This window comes from Colletotrichum fioriniae (assembly GCF_027942845.1).
Source record: "Colletotrichum fioriniae strain IMI 355084 chromosome Unknown scaffold_1, whole genome shotgun sequence".
Classification (NCBI taxonomy): Eukaryota; Fungi; Ascomycota; class Sordariomycetes; order Glomerellales; family Glomerellaceae; genus Colletotrichum; species Colletotrichum fioriniae.
The window spans coordinates 5,575,480-5,594,640 of NW_027076837.1; the positions used below are offsets into that span (position 1 = coordinate 5,575,480).

General features: G+C 53.2%; 6 protein-coding genes across 6 annotated transcripts; 2 read left to right on the forward strand and 4 right to left on the reverse strand.

The window, feature by feature from the left end:
- Positions 1-1,216: 1,216 nt before the first annotated feature.
- N0V96_001439 (uncharacterized protein) lies at positions 1,217-2,254 on the reverse strand (the record flags this gene model as incomplete). The annotated part of the gene is made up of 1 exon (XM_065756232.1): positions 1,217-2,254. One exon carries the CDS (start codon positions 2,252-2,254, stop codon positions 1,217-1,219), a length of 1,038 nt encoding a protein of 345 aa, XP_065615472.1.
- A 714-nt stretch (positions 2,255-2,968) lies between these two features.
- Positions 2,969-6,720, reverse strand: N0V96_001440 (uncharacterized protein; the record flags this gene model as incomplete). Its single annotated transcript, XM_065756233.1, has 8 exons — positions 2,969-3,647; positions 3,702-3,898; positions 3,960-4,537; positions 4,597-5,422; positions 5,555-6,247; positions 6,312-6,347; positions 6,402-6,520; positions 6,603-6,720. 8 exons carry the CDS (start codon positions 6,718-6,720, stop codon positions 2,969-2,971), a joined length of 3,246 nt encoding a protein of 1,081 aa, XP_065615473.1.
- A 1,981-nt stretch (positions 6,721-8,701) lies between these two features.
- N0V96_001441 (uncharacterized protein) lies at positions 8,702-9,220 on the forward strand (the record flags this gene model as incomplete). Its single annotated transcript, XM_053191921.2, has 1 exon — positions 8,702-9,220. One exon carries the CDS (start codon positions 8,702-8,704, stop codon positions 9,218-9,220), a length of 519 nt encoding a protein of 172 aa, XP_053050529.2.
- Positions 9,221-10,096: 876 nt separating this feature from the next.
- Positions 10,097-11,770, reverse strand: N0V96_001442 (uncharacterized protein; the record flags this gene model as incomplete). The annotated part of the gene is made up of 3 exons (XM_053191920.2): positions 10,097-11,365; positions 11,497-11,550; positions 11,609-11,770. 3 exons carry the CDS (start codon positions 11,768-11,770, stop codon positions 10,097-10,099), a joined length of 1,485 nt encoding a protein of 494 aa, XP_053050528.2.
- An 896-nt stretch (positions 11,771-12,666) lies between these two features.
- On the reverse strand, positions 12,667-14,827 carry N0V96_001443 (uncharacterized protein; the record flags this gene model as incomplete). The annotated part of the gene is made up of 3 exons (XM_053191919.1): positions 12,667-13,334; positions 13,390-14,616; positions 14,713-14,827. 3 exons carry the CDS (start codon positions 14,825-14,827, stop codon positions 12,667-12,669), a joined length of 2,010 nt encoding a protein of 669 aa, XP_053050527.1.
- Positions 14,828-15,485: 658 nt separating this feature from the next.
- Positions 15,486-19,056, forward strand: N0V96_001444 (uncharacterized protein; the record flags this gene model as incomplete). The annotated part of the gene is made up of 4 exons (XM_053191918.2): positions 15,486-15,762; positions 15,819-16,303; positions 16,357-16,989; positions 17,044-19,056. 4 exons carry the CDS (start codon positions 15,486-15,488, stop codon positions 19,054-19,056), a joined length of 3,408 nt encoding a protein of 1,135 aa, XP_053050526.2.
- Between the last annotated feature and the right edge of the window lie 105 nt (positions 19,057-19,161).

The window sequence follows — 19,161 nt, forward strand, 5'->3', positions numbered from 1 at the left end:
GAGAGGTTTCAGGGTGAAGATGATGTTGCACAGACACAGAGAAAGGGCGACGTGGAGAAGGGTGGAAGAGGTTTATTAAAGCCTCATGGAAAGATAGACAGCAAAAAATCTACGGTCTTGGCAGCGGTACAGTGCCACCTCTCAATCCTTCTGGTGGGAAAGTGCTAGCAAATGATCACCCCACACTACGAATACAGGCAACCAGAAGTGACCAACGATAGGGCTCTGCTGCGTGACATAAAGATCAGTCTCCGAGTACAAGTCTCTTTCGGTACTTTCCGACATCGGTTCGCCCAGTGTCCCGGACACGCGGATGAGACAGCTGAGCTCAAGATTGGGTGATTGGCTCTTTGTGTTTATCAGATCCTTTCTGTATCCACTACGGGGGGAACCTGCCATCTAATCAGATGGTCCATATCTCTCTATTAGGGAGGGATCACCACCTTGGCGGGACTAGACTCCGACTAAAGCTAGGATAGATTCCTTCATGGGCAAAGTATACAGTGCCATTAGACTGTTCGTAGAAATGTGCCACCGGGAACCTACATTTTCATGGCTTTGTCATTTGTCTGGCTCCGATCCTAGACCAATATCTCGAGAATGAGGAACCATCTCCGAGTTGTGTAAGCGGGACGGGTCGTCAAAGTGAAATGGCGAAGATTTTTTCCGAGACATCAGCCCACGGAACATGTAGCAACCTGGATAGTGCTTACTTTTAGCCTGAATTAAGCTTACTCGAGTGGCTATTGCTACTCGTTCGAGTCGAAAGATGGGTACAGTATCCCTGTTCCTGGCAATAATCCCGCAGATTCGGCGTCGGACTTTGTCCGGAAGGGCTTGGCTACTGGCTCATCGCCAATCTGTCGGTTTATATAGTCACGTTCATCGGACGACCTATTGCGAGAACTGTTCATCATGCTTCCCTCTTGGTTAAGTCTTTCGACCATGCATCACAGTGAAAAGAATTGCTTTCCGAGGACGCTGTGAACAAATCGCCTTCAGAGTGTTGATTCCATCAACACCATCACTCCAAAGCCATGTTGTCTCAAAAGTCGGTCTTCACATAGTGGACTCAGGCTCCTGAGTTAACAGTTAAGGCCACCGCATCAAAGGCGCGAATGCTAATTCAACAAATCGAGCGAGCCCTGGGAGGAAGAAGAAGAATGTGTATAAAATAGAGAATAGTCATGTCTAGTTATGTTGAAATCAAGCATCTTCAAAGACTTCTGACCGCTCTTAGCCTATTTTGTCTCGCCAGTTGCGTAAGCTCTATCGTAGGGGCGTATAGATCGAAGATGTGAGGGAGGCCAGGGTACACATGCAATTCCATTTGCACATTAGCGGATGCAAGCTTATTTGCAAATGCTACCGCCTCAGCGCAGAACAGATCAACTCCACCAACATCGATGTATGTATAAGGGAGATTTGCAACGTCAGTTGCTCTCCCTGGTGCCGCATGCGGAGGTATGCCCGATCCTCCGGCCTTGCCCTCGAGATACGCATTCCAGCCAATCTGATTTGATTTATCCGTCCAGGTGAGGAATTTCGATAAAGGATTGTCTGCTTCAATCCTAGTTCTGTCGTCTAGCATGGGATATATGAGGACCTGCTTCGCCAATGGCGGTGACAAGCCTCGATCCCTCGCCAACATCGATGCACCTACCGCTAAGCCACCACCGGCGCTCAGTGCGTAAAAGCCTATGCGAGACGCGTCGATGTTCAAGTCGTTTGCATTCTCGCTCAGCCACTTTAAAGCGGCGTAACAATCCTCGGCAGGCGTTGGAAACGGGAACTCGGGCGCTAGGCGGTATTCCACAGCGAACATCTGGACCCCGGATTCGAGAGCGGCTTTCGCGGCGAGTGGCCGGCTGTGAGGGTCGATATTTCCCCCCACAATCCCTCCTCCATGAATGTAGATAAAAGCCGGCTGCTTGCTCATGGTTTCGTTTCCGCTCGGTGTGAACTGGTGGAGCGTAATTGTTTCGCCGTCGAATGACTTGAGAACGTGCTTGGTCTCTGTTATACCAGCTGGCAGGGCATCTTTGAGGATAGCCGAGAGACCCGCGTTGACGCTGGCTCGGAGCTCCAGCGCATTGGTAGGTCCCTTTGGCGGTCGGATGGCAATCAGCGGACCGGCAACCGCCCAGAACTCTGCGTCGAATTTGAGGCCCGTCATCCTTTGCGTCTGTTTTGCGTAGTAGAGAATGGACAGAACCCCGACAATCATCCCCAGAATTGAGAAACCTGGGCCCATGGTGACTTTTATGCAAAGAGCTTCTCCCAAGCTCCTGGTTTGCTAAGGGGAAAAAGGATGTTTCGCCCTGTTCTACATTCCCTACCGGGGGTACGCGAAAGGCATTATATCCCCATAAATCATGGGTTCAAGCTGGGCAGCTTTAACGTTGGCGCCACTCGGCACCATGAACCTATTAGTCTGGAAACTTCAGATGACTAGAAGCTCCGCGTTTCAAAGCGTTGAATGTTGGAAGCTTCCAATTCGTCCGAGCGGCATGAATCAGCTCCAGGCCAGCAATCCGCTGGGGCTCGGGTGAAATCCTCTGAGCGCATGACCGATGGGGATTGCCACGTAGGCAATGCTGGTATGGCTTCCTTTCATTTTTTCTTGGAGAGGTTCTGCCTTTGGAATTGACTTTCGCCTTGCATTGCATGGCACATGACGTAGCCCGCGTGTCGACTTTTGTTCAGCTGTCAAATGTCGGGCTTTTCCCAACTCTCCTCGCCCGTCTAGTGTTGCCACGACTGACATGATGACTGATGGTTGCGATGATACACCGATAAGTATACTGCCATTCTGGAATCGAGACTGAGTGCTATTAGTTTCGTCTGAATTCAGAAACTTTTCCTACAACCTGCCGAAAGACAAATTTCATGCAGACCCCAGATGCACGAACGCCCCAATCCGAACCCGAAGTTGTCTAAGTTACTTGGTTCGAAGAGATTGTGAGCCTCAGTCAAATACATCAGTCGCATATCGCTCGTTGCGGATTTTGCTGAACCACTCCTCCAGCTCCTCATCATCCATCGGCTTTCCGTCGTCCAACTCGCTCTTCTCCCTAGCCGCTCTAAGCAAAACATCCTTCACTCCTTCGGCCACTCTGTTAGAACCACAGACATAGACTCTAGCACCTTGGTCCCATAGCCCGTACAACATATCGCGTTGCTGCCAGATGCGATCTTGTACATACTTGGATCCATTGGAAGCTTCGGGCTTCCAACTGTAAGCTCTGAACACCTTCACAGCACCGACGGCCTCCCACTTATCGAATTCTTCACGATAGAGATCATCAGCTGTTGGGTCACGGCACCCAAAGAACAGGATGGCCGGTGCAAGAGAGCGACCGTTGCTGAGAAGTGTAGCACGTTCTTGAACGAAGGCGCGGAATGGTGCCAAGCCGGTTCCGGCTGCCACACATAGGAGAGGCGTCTTATCCACGTCGATTGGAAGCTTGAAGCCACCTTGCGAAGCACGGATAGCAACTTGTAGGCGGTCGCCGGCAGTCAACGTAGCCAGGTAAGAGGAAGTGACGCCGACATGCCGGCCTTGTCCTGATAAGGCGGGTTCGTCGAGAACACCATAGGTGATGGTGGCGATACCAGGATCTACAAGAGGTGACGATGAAATCGAGCTTTTCACTATCGTCAGTACGATTCTTAATGACGGGAGTCGAGCTTGGTCTTACTATTGACGGACTCTCATGGGAGGGAGCATGAGCAAGAAGTGGTTGAAGGGAATGATTAGGGATGGGAATTGCTCGGCAATATCGAGAACTGAGAGCCTCTTTGCCTTGATCTCAGTGTCATAGCCATCAGTAGCCAGGCACTGAAGCTTATGGCTCACATCCTCTTCCTTCGCAAATTGCGACAGAGTCGAGATGTTCTGTGCTCAGCGTGTTAGCAGTTTCTTCTAGTATCATTCAGGCGCCGATCCCGAAACCCACCCTCTTTGAAGCAGTTTGGCATAGCTCAACGTACGAGCTCAGAACATCGGAAACGGGGCTGCTGACATTGGTCGGCAAGGTTGTGGGCCCGGAAGCCTGGATGATAATATGTGAGTCCCAGGTAAGATGAAAGCGGCGCATTACCCTGGCGACTGTGTCCTTGGGATTGTGGGGGAGCACGGCGATGTAGTCGCCAGCGGAGTATCGCATGTTTGTTGGAAGCTGCACTTCAATATGTCTCTTGACCGGGCCCAGGTATCCATGGGCGAGGGTGCGGGCATCCAGAACGAGAGCGTCTCTGACGTCTTGGCGCAGAGTTGACGTTCTCGGAGTGGAGAATGACACTGACAAGCCTGCCTCGGCGATATTGTTATCGCCTCCATTGGAATGTCCACCAAACTCTTTGACGAGCGCAGGCCACAAGGCCTCATCTTCCCAGGCCTCAAAGTCAGAGAACATGTCGCGGTCTTTGGCGTCCGTCGTGCTAAGTGAGATGATTCGACGGGCTCCACGTTCCTCCAGCGTGTTGTCAACGAGCTTAGGGACGCGATGGTACGTTTTCACCCAATCAGCATGACCTAGAGAAATAACACTTTGTCAGTAGAGGTTAGCTCGAGAAGAGCTGTTCAGATCTTACCGCAGCCATAAACAGCATAGGACACGTTCTCGAGTTCCTTGCCCTTGAGATTGGTCATCCAATCGACAAAAAGTGCAGCGTTATGAGGCGGCTCGCCCTCGTAAGAAGACGTGACGATGACAACTGGACGATCTGTCGGAAGAGACTCTCGCGCAGTGTCAAGTGAGTCAACAGTCGCACTGAAGCCATGTGATGCGGCATCACTAGCAAGTCTGTGAGCCATGAATTCGCAAGTGCCAGAGTTTGAACCATATAAGATTGCCACATTCGCTTTTGTGACAGGGCCAGTTGTGGCTTCTGTTCCGTTCGTAGCTTCGCGGGCTTTGGCCTTCGGCTGGGCGGGCAGTCCTCCGGTCAGGGACCCGGCCATCCGAGCTTCCAGCATCGACGGCGTTAATCCTTCTCTCAGGATAGCCCGAATGTAAAAGTCTTTGGGCTTGATTGTAAGCGTCTGCGAGACTTTCAGGTCGTAATTGGGGTCGTGCATAACGAAGTTGAAGTTCTGCATCAGCAAAGCGAGGGCGAGCACCATCTCCTGCCAGGCGAATGCCCTTCCAATACACCCACGCATACCAGTGCCGAAGGGGCTCCAGCAGTTTGGGAACTCTTTCATAAGCCGGTCAAAGTTTTCGTCGAGCATCCTCTCTGGTCGAAATTCCTCTGCGTCGTCACCAAATACCTTGGGGTCAAGATGTGACTTGGTCAAGAAACAGAGGATCTGCTCTCCGGCTTTGACGCGGTACTTGCCACCAATGATCTCGTCCTTCATAGCTTCTCTCCCAAAACCAAAAATGGGAGCGCTGTGTCGCAGAACTTCTCTCATGACCTGTTGACTGACGTTAGCATAGATGAGAGAGAGAAGGGGCCATTACACATGGAGACCGGGATGCTTCGTGCAGCTCTTCCTAGTCCCTATACTATAAGAAATTTCTGTGTGAAAGTAAAGTTGGAAACTTACTGCGCTTAGATACTTCAGCTTGCCAACATGTTCGACTTTCAGAGGTCCGTCTCCAATTGTGCTGTCAACTTCTTCTTGGACTTTCCGGTATACTTCGGGTCTCTTTAGCAACCAGTACATGGTGAAAGTGAAAGTAGCAGCAGTAGTCTCGTGGCCGGCGACAAGAAAGGTGATCAAGTTGTCAATGATACTCTCGTCCGTCATCTTACGGCCCGTCACAGGATCAACAGTGTTGAGCATCGCAGTCAAGAGGTCTTTTCGACCATTGGCGTCTTTCGGGTCCTTCTTCCTAGCCTCGAGAACCTCCCTCGCGGTGGACCGAAGGAAGCTAATATTCGCCTTGTATTTGCGGTCTTGTTTCTTGTAGAAGACCTGAGGCAGTACGCGTAATGCCTTGTCGCCAGCTTCTTTCATGACAGCGTACATTGCTGTGATGAACGGGTGCGTATCTTCGCGATAGTAAGAGTTGAATCTGTAACCCATCGAGCACAGGGCAACTGTGTCCATGGTGAGTCTCGTCATGTCTTCGCCGATGTGTATGGGAGTCGAAGATCCGTGGCGTGCCCATTTGAGGGCAAGTTGGGCGGCCAGGTCGTGCATATCGTCGAACATTCCTCTGATGGCAAGGGGACCAAAGGCAGACATCAAGACTCTGTGGGCGATGCCCCAGTTCTCCTCCTCGACACCTTTTGACTACTGCGGGGTCAGTTCGTTGTAGTGTGAAGTCTGGCAGGCCTAGAAACATGATCAAACTTACCGTGAATAGGCCATCGTGTACTGCCTCGCGAAGCTCCTTCATATGACGTGTTGTCAGTCATATCTCAAGTACTCATGCGAAGTAACTTACGGTGAGGTCCCCTTCTATCGACTTTTTGAACCTCTTATCGTCGCAGCACTCGTTGACTAACTCGTGGGTATTGACAAAAACTAGTTTTTGGCCCAGAAGATCAAGCTTGTAGATAGGGCCTCGGGAATTGTCAGTCTTGAAAGTGCTCTCCGATACGTCTTCTGGTAACCACGTATCCACTGCCGGGGAGATGCTACACACCATATTTGTTTGCCATGTGTACAAAGGACCCTAGGGGATAGTCTTGGTCAATCTCGGTCACGTGCCCCAGAACGGGCTTCCGTGGCGGCTCCGGGATCTCAATGATACTGTTCGGCATGTTGTCGGCTTTTCTAGAAGACCTCCGGGAAAGGCTGAAGACTCGTTTTCTCCTTTCGAACGTCGGAATGGTGTCTGACGACTGAGTATTCGAGATGGACGACATGATGGACTTGGTAATCCGATGACTTCTTGCGGCCTATATATCGGCTTCTCAAAAAGCACAGGTCTTCTAATTTTGCTGATATACAGGCAATATGAGGCGGTAGCCAAGCATGATGGGACAATTTCGAAAGCCGCCGGAGTCGATCAGACTGAGTCGGTCAGGCTGGTAGTCCTTCCCTTCGGTGTCCTCGGGGCAAGGCTGGTTGTGGCTGAGGGAGTCGAATCCACAGAACACCACGCCGAAGAGGATTTGAACGAGACGAGAACACCACGTATACCACGACAGGCGTGCAAGATTCGTCATACCTTCACCCGCGGAGGGCGCGAGTGAGACTCTGAGTCCTTTTCGCGCCGTGCACTGGCCCCGGCCGGTCCTCCGCGGGCGTCCGATGCCCACTTTTTCATCCGCGCTACCCCCTTTGCATCGTCTGCAAGACTTTCCATGTGGTACGATAGCAGTCTGGATACCTAGATCAGAAACATAGTTATTTCCTGGAGTCAGAGCTCGTTCGTTTGGGGTGGTGGCTGAGTCGATGTGCACTCAACTCTGGCTACACCCCAAGTACGCATTGCTGAGTGAATGAAGACTCTAAGCTGGCTCGGCACCGGGCCGCTGCGCTCGTGACACTAATGCGGAAGACGTTCATTTAAACGTCAATTTTCGACTAGCAACATGTTCCATCTACATAAACTTGATTCCATTCTGGGAGACGAGATTCAAACCCTTTAAAAGAGAATCGTGAAAGTCAACATACAGGTGCTGTTACTGTGTTTGAAATTTTGTGCGAAACGCTTTCCGAGAGTACGAGGTTCTCGGGTTTCATCAAATTCTTCGGGCTTTTGGTAGATCTGGTAGATAGTCCATGTGAAAGAAACGATGACTAAGTTCCGCAACTTGAGAGGGACAATGGTCCACGTGATCGACCAAATATGAGTTGTCGGCGGTCAAGTTTAAAGCGTCGCAGCCCTCATGTATAGGATCAGTCCATCTCCGACTGATTTTGGGAGAGGAGGAATGAGGTTGCATTTTCATTGTGTGAAGAGAATGAGTGAAGTGCTGTAATCTATTGTGAACACGGTGTCCAAAATTCTGGACTTTCGAATGCCATTGGATAAAAAATGCTTTTATTGGAAATCGTATCGTCAAAAAAAGCAGAAGATTTTATAAGTCAGCCAGTTGACATATTTTCCAATACTACGACTTGGAAAACAGCCTCAGTGACTTAAAGCACGGGTCAACCATCTCTTCAGGAGACATAGATCAGTTAAAAGAAGTAGAGCACGGCACGGTTCGGAGGAGGGGGTGAACGACAGGGCAAAAAAGGTAGGGGATATGTGTATATGATCCCTGGATGATGACCAAGGTAGTGCTCTACCGGCAAGATAGAACTGCCAGGAACTGAGATTGGTAACCTACCTTACTTTCATACCTCTATGGTCTACCATGAACCGTTACATGGATGGTCCGCAAACTCAAATTCTACTGTTGCGATTATATATATTTTTCTCAAATCTGGTGGTCAGCCAAAAACATCATCTTGCACATGTTTCTTGCGAAAATTCTCGTCACCCTTCTATCAATAACATCATGAAAGTTACATCTTCACTCGCGTACTTGCTGCTTGCAGCTACGGCATCATGCCAGCACGACGGCGGCAACCGAGAGGCCGATAGTCCGGACGTTACAGCGACACAACCTATGTTGACTACGGCATTCAGTTCAGCTTCTCCGTCCCACGTTGGTCAAAATTCCAAAGACATCGCCGATGCCTCTCCTCTAGTCATTCCAACAACAGTCCCGACAACTTTCATCACATCCACCGAGCCCGCGCCATCGGGAGCACTACTTGCCCCTCCAAAAGGACGGCGCCCCGCAAATGGTCTCCCCTTGGTATACCGAAAAAGACATCAAGAGCGTGAACACAGTCTGGTGCGTCTCCAGAGGCCACTACGACGTCTCCTACAAGCCCTTCCACGTCTGGGCCCTCGCCGGACGAATTCACCCACGCCACAAACACAAATTCGTCTTCCATAGCCTTATGAAAGAGGAGCCAGTAGGGGGAGAATACGAGATCATACCCCGAACCTACCGCGTCACGGCCAATGACTACCTGCCGGACGTCGTGGACGTGAAAGATCTGCTCTGCATGTACATCAGGTCGAGAAACTTTGGCGAGATCCGGCCGGATATCGAGACTGCTACAAATGCCATATTGGCCAAGATTGACGATCACACATTGTTGAAAATCATGAGCTACCCCACCGTTGTCAAGGTCGAGCCTCTCTTCAACATACACGGCGAGCCTCATCCGAACGATTGGAAGAACCAGCATGATGATAGGCCCTTGAAACCGGTGAAGCAGAAGCCCATCCCTGTACCGACGTTGCTCCCATGAGCATTGCAAGTAATCCGATCTCACGAAAGATTCCAAGACACTAATTTGCCGTGTACAAGCTAGACAAGGGGGAAATCTGTGTGATGGGAAATTTCTTCAACCAAGGTACCTCGGTAGAAACCGCGAAGTTTAAAGTAGTTTTATGATCCCTCAGTAAAAGGGGAGGAAGCTTTTGTGCCCTCAGTAATAGGGAAGGAGGCTTTCTTACCCTCAGTTAGAGAGAATGATTAATCTTTACAAGCTATCTCTAACCAAGATACACAATGGACACAGAAGTTGGGTTTGCGTCCGTTGCCCTTTGTGTTGACTGTTGCTACTCATTGCCAACCACTCTACCTATGGTTCTGACACCGGTACTTGTTATCATTCTCAGCTTCAGTGATCATACAAATGTTCCGCTTCCAGCGCGAGCATAGTCAATACTACACGGCTTTTCCATACGGTGTGGCCGCGTCAACCGTGGTGTCTCGGCTGAGGATCACGTAGCTAAATCGCGTCATGTTTCCTTAACTTCCAACAGAGATAAGCTTATACCAAACCACCACAACAAGACACCCGTATCAGTGAGACCACCTGCCATTGGCCAAAGAGCTCTAAAGACTAGCCCTCCTATAATGGTCAATCGTCCACCAAACATGATGCAGAGGCATAGTTCATAATTCATAGGCTACTTGCGAAATTGTGGCTCTGGTGGACCGCGGCCGCAGAGATATCGTATGCGGAGTTCTTAACGATCAAGGTCATGGTGCACCAGAAGGGTTCTCCTAGTATGGTCATAAAATATCAGATGATTCCATTAGACCCGTAGGCCATCCATGTCAAGTAACATCATGTACGCTGCCGTAATCCTCCCCCAGAACAAAATTCCCCGCTCTTTCAAAACCATATCAACTTGCTCACTCCTCCAACTGGTTCTCCGCGAGAACCTCTCTTTTCCGCCTTGGTCCCCTGCCAATTCACCATCTTGACGAGAATGGGAATCAAAATCGCAATAATCATACCCGCACCCAAAAACCCAGCCGTAACACCAAAACCAGTGTGATACGCCGGTGAATCCTTGCTCGGCCAGATACGGCTTCCGTACACACTCGAAAAGTTACCAAACGCATTCACCATGGCCAACACAATAGCACGCTTCTCAGCCGGCAAGCTAATGACACCACTCGTCCAGGACAAGACGAGCGGCAGCGCAGACCAGATACCCGCCGCCAGGAAGCAAACCATGACGTACCGCACAATCGGCGTCTGCACGGCAGCGCACACAACAGCGCACGCAAAGCCCAAGCCGAGCGGCGCAGCAACGTGCCACCGCCTCTCCTGGTGCTTATCGGAGCTCCACGCCACAATGTTGAGGCACACGGAGGCGACGGCGTAGATGGGCACCGTCATGTACTGCGCCTTGACGGTGTCGTAGCCCAAGGTAAGCGTAATGGTAGGGATAAAGTACGAAATCGTGCCCGCGCCGACGTCGAGCATGAAGAGCACTATGAACATGTACGTCCGCGGGTCCGACACGGCCGCGACAAACGCCTTCCAGTGCGACAGGCGCGCCTTGTTCTGCCCGCCCGAGGCGATACCGTCGGCAATAATACGAATGCTAGCGAGCTGGCGCTGGGCGGGAGTAAGCTGTTTCGCGGTGGCCGGGTAGTCGAGCAGCACGAAGAAGGCGATGAGCGCGACGCCGACGGTCGCGACGCCCTCCACGATGAAGAGCCAGCGCCAGCCGGCGATGCCGTGCGCGTCGTGGAGGTTGGCGGTGATGGCACCGGCGAGGAGACCGCCGAACGCGCCCGAGAGGACGGCGGCCGTGTAGAAGATGGCGAAGCGCTTGCCGAGCTCGGCGCGGGTGTACCAGCACGACAGGAGGAAGAGCACACCCGGGAAGAAGCCGGCCTCGATGCAGCCCAGGACGAAGCGGAAGCCGAGGAGGGCGCCGTACGTCTTTGAGATGGACATGAGGGCGCTGAGGGCGCCCCAGACGAGCATGATGCCTGGTAGGAAGATGGAGGGCCGGCTGCGGCTGAGGATCATGTTGGACGGGACCTCGCAGATGAGGTAGCCGAAGAAGAAAATCGAGAGGACCCAGGCGTATCCATCGTCGGTGAGTGAGAGGTCCTTTTGCATTCCTGCAATCTTTGCGTTTCCCTGTGTTGCGTTGAGATGTCAGTGGGCCCGTGCTTTGGAGTAGTGTTGTTGAAATTTTTCATGCGATGCTTCGTTGCCCCCTTATCGCCATGAGGGGAAGGGAGAGGAACAGGTGACTGGGATGGACTTACGATGTTTGTGCGGTCGACATAGTTGAGGATGTACATGATCCAAAGCATGGGCATCTAGACTCCGAGTCAGAATGATCTCAATGAGGATCTCTTGAGGCGGCGATAGACATACCAGGTAAAGGTCAATCTTCCTGACGAGCTGCTTCTCCTCCCGTGTGCCGGGCACATAGTTCCTCAGCGCCTCAGCGAGCTCAGCGTCCGCCTCGCTGACGACGGGCGCATTCTTGTCTTCCTTCATCTCGAGAGATTGCTTGCGACCGTTCTCGAAACTCATGATTGCGATCCCCTCGCGTCGTGTGGTGTCGCCGTCGTCGATGTGGTTGTTGAGTGTCGTCGAATATCGTCCGGTTCCTTTGTCTACACCTGACTCGGAGCGGCTGAAAGTGGCGAATACTCTTTCACACACCACAGTGTTGGTCTGTGTGTAGGGGCGACCTCTTGAGCGGAGCAGAACACGACGCGATCTTACTCGACTGGAAGAGCGACTGGGGGTTGTTAAAAGGAAGATTGGAAGATCCGGGGATCTGGAGACGATGAGGCTGTGAAGGGATGAAACCTTCTTTCCATCCAAACACGGTAGCTTTCACAGCGACGTCTGATATATAATATTCACAAAACGCGACTCGTGTCTAGTGCGTCGTGTCTTTGCCCGGGGTGCTCCGTCCTTGCTCTGCTCTCCTCCCCCACGGGGTAGACCACAAACTGGGGAAAGAACTAAAGGGGAACTAAGGGGGGCCGTGTGGAAGTGTGGATGTCGAAGGAATCCGCTTGAGAAGGTGGGCAAGTCTGGAGTTCTGGACCTGTCACGGACGAATCGTTCATCGTCTTGCTGGAAATCAGACAATGAACTATTGCTGTTGGACCAGACGAGGCGTGATTGGGCTGCATGCGTCGAGGACCGGATCTGGATCCATCAGAATGGGAGGGGGGCCGCCAACAAGCGAGAGCCAGCGCGGTCTTGTGTCCGGGTCTAAGTGCCGGCCATCAACTGCGGCGATCCCTCCGATTGGCACCGGGCTTCGCCCCGTTTGAACTTTCCCCGCCTTCAACCATGTGAAGCTCGAGACGAACATCAGGAACGCTGCATGTGTGCATCTCAAACGTGGAAAAGCAAGGCTCAAGGTGGGCAATTCATCAAATTGTGATCTCATTAAGTCGACGATGTTGTCGTCAGCCGGGCATCTGCGAATTCAACAAGTCTAGCATGTTGAGCGGATATTGCTCCGGCCCCATCCCAAAATTGTTCATCATCTCTCCGCTGAACATCCATTGGTTCCAGTCCTGGCCCATTTCCCCTTCATTCCAAACTTGGGGAATCTGCTGGCCTGGTTGACCAGGCTGGCCGGGCTGCCCTCCGGCGATGTACTGCCTCTCCTGGGGACCACGTTCCTTGAACTTGTCCAGCATGTTGCTCAGGCCGCGTCCGATGTAGTGAGCCACATGACGGGCGCAGCGGTTAGTTTCTTCCAATAATTGGACGACCCGCTCGATGAGAGAGACTACATCTTCGTAGCGTATATCCAGCCTCGCTGGCTTCCACTGCGCGTGGACCTTCATCAAGAACATCGCGGCGTACGCGATGGTTGTCAGAAGGTACAGAGGCACGCCAATGACTGCTCTCCGCATGTCGGAGTCTGTCAAGATCAGTTCCAATGCGGCAGACGCGCTTGCGATGGCGAGATTGATGAAGTCGCGGCGTTCATCGGACATTGCGTATTGGTCAGTCGGGTTGGATGGGTTCAGACCCCTGAGGCAGATGGAAAACAATAGGAGACGGGCAAAATGATAGTGGAGGATGACGCCCTTGGCAGGGTACTTTGAGATGTGTTTATCCGGCACTGTTGAAAGATATTAGCTGACAATTGGTTGGCACCGGGATTGAATATCTCTTACCTAACCGAGTTTCCCATTGAAGCTTCCATCGACCCAAATCGGCATCGTATCGCTTGAGTGCCTCAAACTCATCTCTGGCAACTTGCCTTGATGTGTCTGGTCCAAAAGTGTGGAAGACCCGGCTCAAAATGATAAAGACACCAACCTGACTGTGCAGACGATGGTCCGCTTGTGTAATGCCTGGCAGTAGAAGGAATGCCTCGTGATGCGTGATGGTAGCGTCCTCGTTAATGACTGGAGGCCTGCCGTACGCAATACTGAAGTGATGGTCGCAGACGTAGAGCAGGTACCATAGCCGGGCCTTCTCGACGTGTTGCGGTCCCTTGTTGAGGGCTTTGGCGCAGAACTGATGAAGGTTTAGCTCCGTAGCGATTCGCACCGCAAGACCAGACACCTTCCAGCTGATGTCTGAAAGCCAAAATGCGCCGATGCAAAGTCCCCTCACATCGTCGAGACTGTGGTAGCGGTCGAACATGGTCTGGCTGGCTAGCTCCAGAAAGGTCGGGTAGCAAATATCGAAAGCTCGGCCTTCATCTTGTTCGTGCAGAGCAGTGACAGCAAGGATGGCGGCCGTGAGCAGAGGTGAAGACATGCGCGTGGCCGTGAGGTTGTCATGGACTAGTGCAATGCCCCCCCACAAGTACGCATTGAGGGTCCCACGGAACGTGGAGAAAAGCTGCTCGGCCTCCTGGACGCTAAACTTGCCCTGGGCAATGAAGTCTGGCTCTTGGGCCCGGCTGGATGGGAGGTGGACCCGCGCTCCAGGGTCGCTCCGGATGTTCCGCAGTTTGGTCACTTCGAAGAGGCTGGCCATTGGCGCACTCACAATAGCCTGGTCTTCGCCGTTGTCTTGCGCCGTGGGCTCCGGTGAGTTCTCCCGCGTCATGGCCGTGACGTCGGGAGGCCGAACGGGGGACGGCCCCGTACCGGGACTGCTCTGTGACCCGGCCATGTTCTGGGGACTCTGGGACATGCCCGCGCCTTCGTGGTGGAATGGCGGTACAGGCACGAGCTGCGGCATACTCAAAGCGCGCCTGACCTCCATCATGGAAGCCTGGAGGGTCTGAAGCTGCATCTCCATCTTGGTCTTCCACTCATTCTCGCTGTCGAGCAAGGTTTGAAGACTCTTGTTGACGACGCACTGCAGACCGAGGCGAGAGCATCGAGCACACTGGTTCTGGCCCGGCTCTATGCCGCACTTGATCTTACGATTCTGGCATTCCTGGCCTGTCTCTCCTCATGTATCAGCGACTAGTCTTTCTCTTGAGGTCATACTTCTGCAAGGGAGTGGGAGTTCAGCCCGAAAGTCTGGGGAAAACTCACATGCTCGGATCTTTCTCGAAATCTTGGGCAAATGAGCTTGCTGCCCGGAGACCACCCCCGAGGCCGCCGCCGATGACGGGGTCTTGTCCGGAGCGTCGATTCTCGCACGTTTCATGGTCCCAAGGGCTGGATAGAAGTCCGTGTGAATTTCGTGGGTCTTGGAAGGGAAGGTGGACGGAGTGGACAAGAGAGAAGGGCGGGACGATGGCCGAGGGGAGAAAAGAGGGAAAAGACTCGCCGGAAGACGTGCATCTCCTTTGTTTATAAGCGGGCCGGTCTTCTTTCCGTGCGGGGTTGAGACGCCTCCACCTGCTCAAACTCAGTCGCGTCCACTTGATCGACTTCAGCGCCAGGCACTTGTTGTTGTGCTGGGAGACTGGGAGTGCCGGCTCGGGCTAGTCCTGTTTCTGTCGCGTCCCATTTGCGGATGGGAGGAATGGAGAGGAATAGTGAGGGGAACAAGCCTCCAGGCGAGTCCAGGGTGTGGAGGATACCCCCATCAAACTTGGACAGACACGGGCCCGCAACCCACCTCGGGTGCCCTCTTCGGCTCTTCCCTCCAGACGAGTCCTAAGACCATTTGCGAAGAGTCCTCCGGCCGCCGCGGCTGGATTTCCGAGTCTTGGCCGATCTGGGGAATGCAAGGTAGGGTATAAGATGACTGGGTCTACCGTTATTCCCAGTTTGAGCCAAGCTCTCGATGATTTTCGGAGGAAAAGTCGCCGACGAGTCACACCAGATCAAAGTCTCTAATCCTCAGTCGATAATCCACGATGGCAGCCACAGACGCTGAGGCCACCCGAGTCGGCTTCATTGGCCTGGGTGCCATGGGCTTCGGAATGGCTTGCAACTTGTTGAAGAAACCGTCGTACCGAGTTCAGGGTCACGATGTTTACCCTCCAAGCGCAGAAAAATTCGTCGCTCAGGGTGGTTCGTCGGGAGAGTCTCCCAAAGAAGTGGCGAAAACCAGCGATATCCTAGTCTGCATGGCAGTCAACGCACAGCAAATCGATGACATACTTTTCAATGATCAGACGGGTGCTCTGCAAAGTGAGTTGGCCGCATGCATCTCAGCCATGAGCATCCAACTGACCTGATTCCTGTAGCATTACCGGCAAATGCTACCGTTCTCCTCTGCTCAACAGTACCGCCAACGTATCATGAGGCATTGACGCCCCGGATCGCGGCGGCGGGCCGGCAGGATGTTCTGGTCGTGGACAGCCCCGTATCGGGTGGCACGAAGCGTGCAGCCGACGGCACACTCAGTATCTTCGCTTCCGGGGCCCCTGAAGCGTTGCAACGTGCAGACCGTGTTCTGCGTGACATGTCAGAGAAGTTGTACATCATTCCGGGGGGCCCAGGAGCGGGTAGCAAGATCAAAATGGTAAACCAACTGCTGGTCGGAACGCACATTGCTGCTGCGTCAGAAGCCATGGGATTGGCCGCAAAAGCTGGCCTGAACACCCGCGAAGTGTACAACATCATCACAAATGCTGCTGGTAATTCTTGGGCGTACGAAAATCGCGTGCCGCACATGTTGGACGGCGACTGGACACCGCTGTCTGCCCTGAACATTTTTGTCAAGGACATGGTGAGTTGGTCCCTCAGTTTTGTCATGAACTTGCGGCTAATGACTTCGGGAAGGGCATTGTCGTTTCCACGGCCAGAACTCTGCAATTCCCGGTGCCTCTGGCGTCGGTAGCTGAGCAGCTGTACATCTCAGGAGCTGCACATGGATACGGTGCAGAAGACGACTCTGGACTTGTCCGGGTGTTCCTCCCTGGATCTCCAAATGCCGTGAAGGAGCAGGCAGGCCAGCTCAACACGCAAGAAAAGTTGACTCCGAGCAGTACGCCGCTGGAAATCTCAAAGATTGGTATGGTTGGGTTGGGCGCAATGGGCCAGGGCATGTCTGGATCTCTTCTCCGAGCCGGTTTCGCAGTTCACGGCTACGACGTATACGAGCCGGCTATCGACAAGTTCGTGGCCAACGGAGGTAATGCCTCCAAGGCTAGCAGCCCCGCGGAGGCAGCAAAGGGCGCCGACATTTTAGTTTTGATGGTTCAGAACGCTGCGCAAGCCGACGATGTCCTTTTCGGCTTCGGAAAGGCAGCGGAAACCTTGCCTGATGGCGCCATCGTGATTCTCAGCTCGACAGTCCCACCCTCATTTGTCAGAGAACTGGAGGCCAAGCTTACGAACACTGGCAAGGGATTGAGCCTTGTGGATGCCCCTGTTAGCGGCGGTGTGGTCCGCGCCGCCAATGGTACCCTTACGGTAAGTTTTCCATCTCGTCCACCTGAGCTGAGACTCATCTCTAACGTCTGGCAGATCATCTGCTCTGGAGATGAGGCTGTTCTTTCCAAGGTCAACAGCCCGTTGCTGGCGATGACGGGAACTTCAAGCAACCTTTGCCATGTTCAGGGAGGCGTCGGCGCTGCGTCTTCAGTGAAACTCATCAACCAACTACTAGCCGGTGTTCATATTGCGGCCGCTGCCGAAGCTATGGCATTCGCCGCTCGCCTAGGCCTCGACACTAGAAGGGCTTTCGAAATCCTCGGCAGTGCGGCCGCATGGAGTTGGATGTTCGAGAACAGAGTGCCTCAAATGCTTGATGCCGACTGGACACCACACTCGGCTTTGGCTATCTTCGTCAAGGATCTGGGCATCGTTCTCGATGAAGCGAAGCGACTCACCTACTTTGCTCCGATTTCGTCAGCAGCTCACAACATGTACCTCGCAGGTGCGTCTCACGGGTGGACGAAAGAGTCCGATGCTGGTGTTGTTCGGCTTTGGGAGTTGACGGGCCTTTCTGTCTCTGGCAACGCCGGTCCCAAGGCTGAGGAGAGCAGCGGTCAAGAAACCGATATGGTACAGGTTGAAGCAGGCCAGGAGCAGGGCCTGCCGGCACAAGAAACGATTGACGCGCTCCCAGCCGAATACTCGGGTGATGTAATCAGCTCCACTCGCAAGGTGGTCGACAACGGCGAAGTCCCGGTTCTTGTGGTTTTGGATGACGACCCAACAGGAACCCAAACCTGTCATAACATCGATGTCCTGACCGTGTGGGACTCTGCCACATTGGACGACGAGTTTAGCCTCAACCCGACTGGGTTCTTCATTTTGACCAACTCTCGCGCATTGCCTTCCGCCGAAGCCAAACAACTCATTGTCGAGATTTGCAAGAATGTCAAGACGGCGGCTGAGAAGGCGGGCAAAGCATTCGAGATCGTCCTTCGAGGTGACTCGACACTTCGTGGACATCTTCCAGAGGAGCCCGAGGCTGCTGAGGAGGCTCTTGGCAAGTTCGATGCCTGGGTTGTGACTCCTTTCTTCTACCAAGGCGGAAGATTTACGATCAACGACGTGCACTATGTCAAGGAAGGCGACGTGCTGGTACCTGCGAGCCAAACACCCTTTGCCCAAGACGCCACGTTTGGATACAAGAACTCAAACTTGCGGAAGTATGTCCTCGAGAAGTGCGGCCACCGCTTCGATGAATCTTCATTCTTGTCCGTCACTCTCGACGATATTCGCGTGGGGGGGCCTGCAGGTGTCGCCAAGAAGCTCCTTTCAGTAGCGCCTGGCTCCAATACAGTCGTCATCGTCAATGCTGCCGCCGAGTCGGATATGCACGTCTTCGTGGCAGGCCTGCTCGAGGCAGAGAAAGAAGGCAGGCGGTATCTCTACCGCACAGGTGCCGCCTTCGTTTCTTCCCGTCTGGGAATCACAGGGATCCCGCCCTTGACCATGGCAGACCTTGGGGTGTCGGTCGAGGCCGGTGCCAAGCAGCCAGGTGGACTGATCGTCGCTGGCTCTTACGTGCCCAAGACGACAGCTCAATTGAAGGTGCTCAGAGAGAGAAGAGGCGACAAGTTGGCGGTGATCGAACTCGATGTCGAAGGGCTCATCGAGTCTGCGGACGCCGCGGAGAAGGTCGTAACTGCCGCAGCAGCCGAGACAGCAACTAAGCTTGCAGCTGGCGAGGACGTTCTCGTCATGACATCTCGGAAACTGATCAAGGGGGGCGATGCGCTCAGCTCTCTCCAAATCGGATCCAAGGTCGCCCGGGCCTTGGTACAGCTTGTTGAGCAGATTGACGTACGGCCGCGGTATCTGATTGCGAAGGGTGGCATCACATCATCTGACGCGGCCACGAAAGGTCTGAGGATGAGACGGGCTCGCATTATGGGTCAAGCTGCCCCAGGTGTCCCGTTGTGGAAATGCGATGAGGAGACTAGCCGGCATCGTGGAGTGCCGTACGTTGTATTCCCTGGAAATGTTGGCAGTGACAGGACACTCGCCGAAGTTGTCGAGTCGTGGTCGATTGGGAATGTTGCATAGAAACTTTGCATGGAAGCGGGACAAGCGTAGCATTTAACGGCTGTATACCAAGTAACGAGGCGTTAGGAGGCTCTGGATAGTGATCAGACGAATTTAATGTTGATG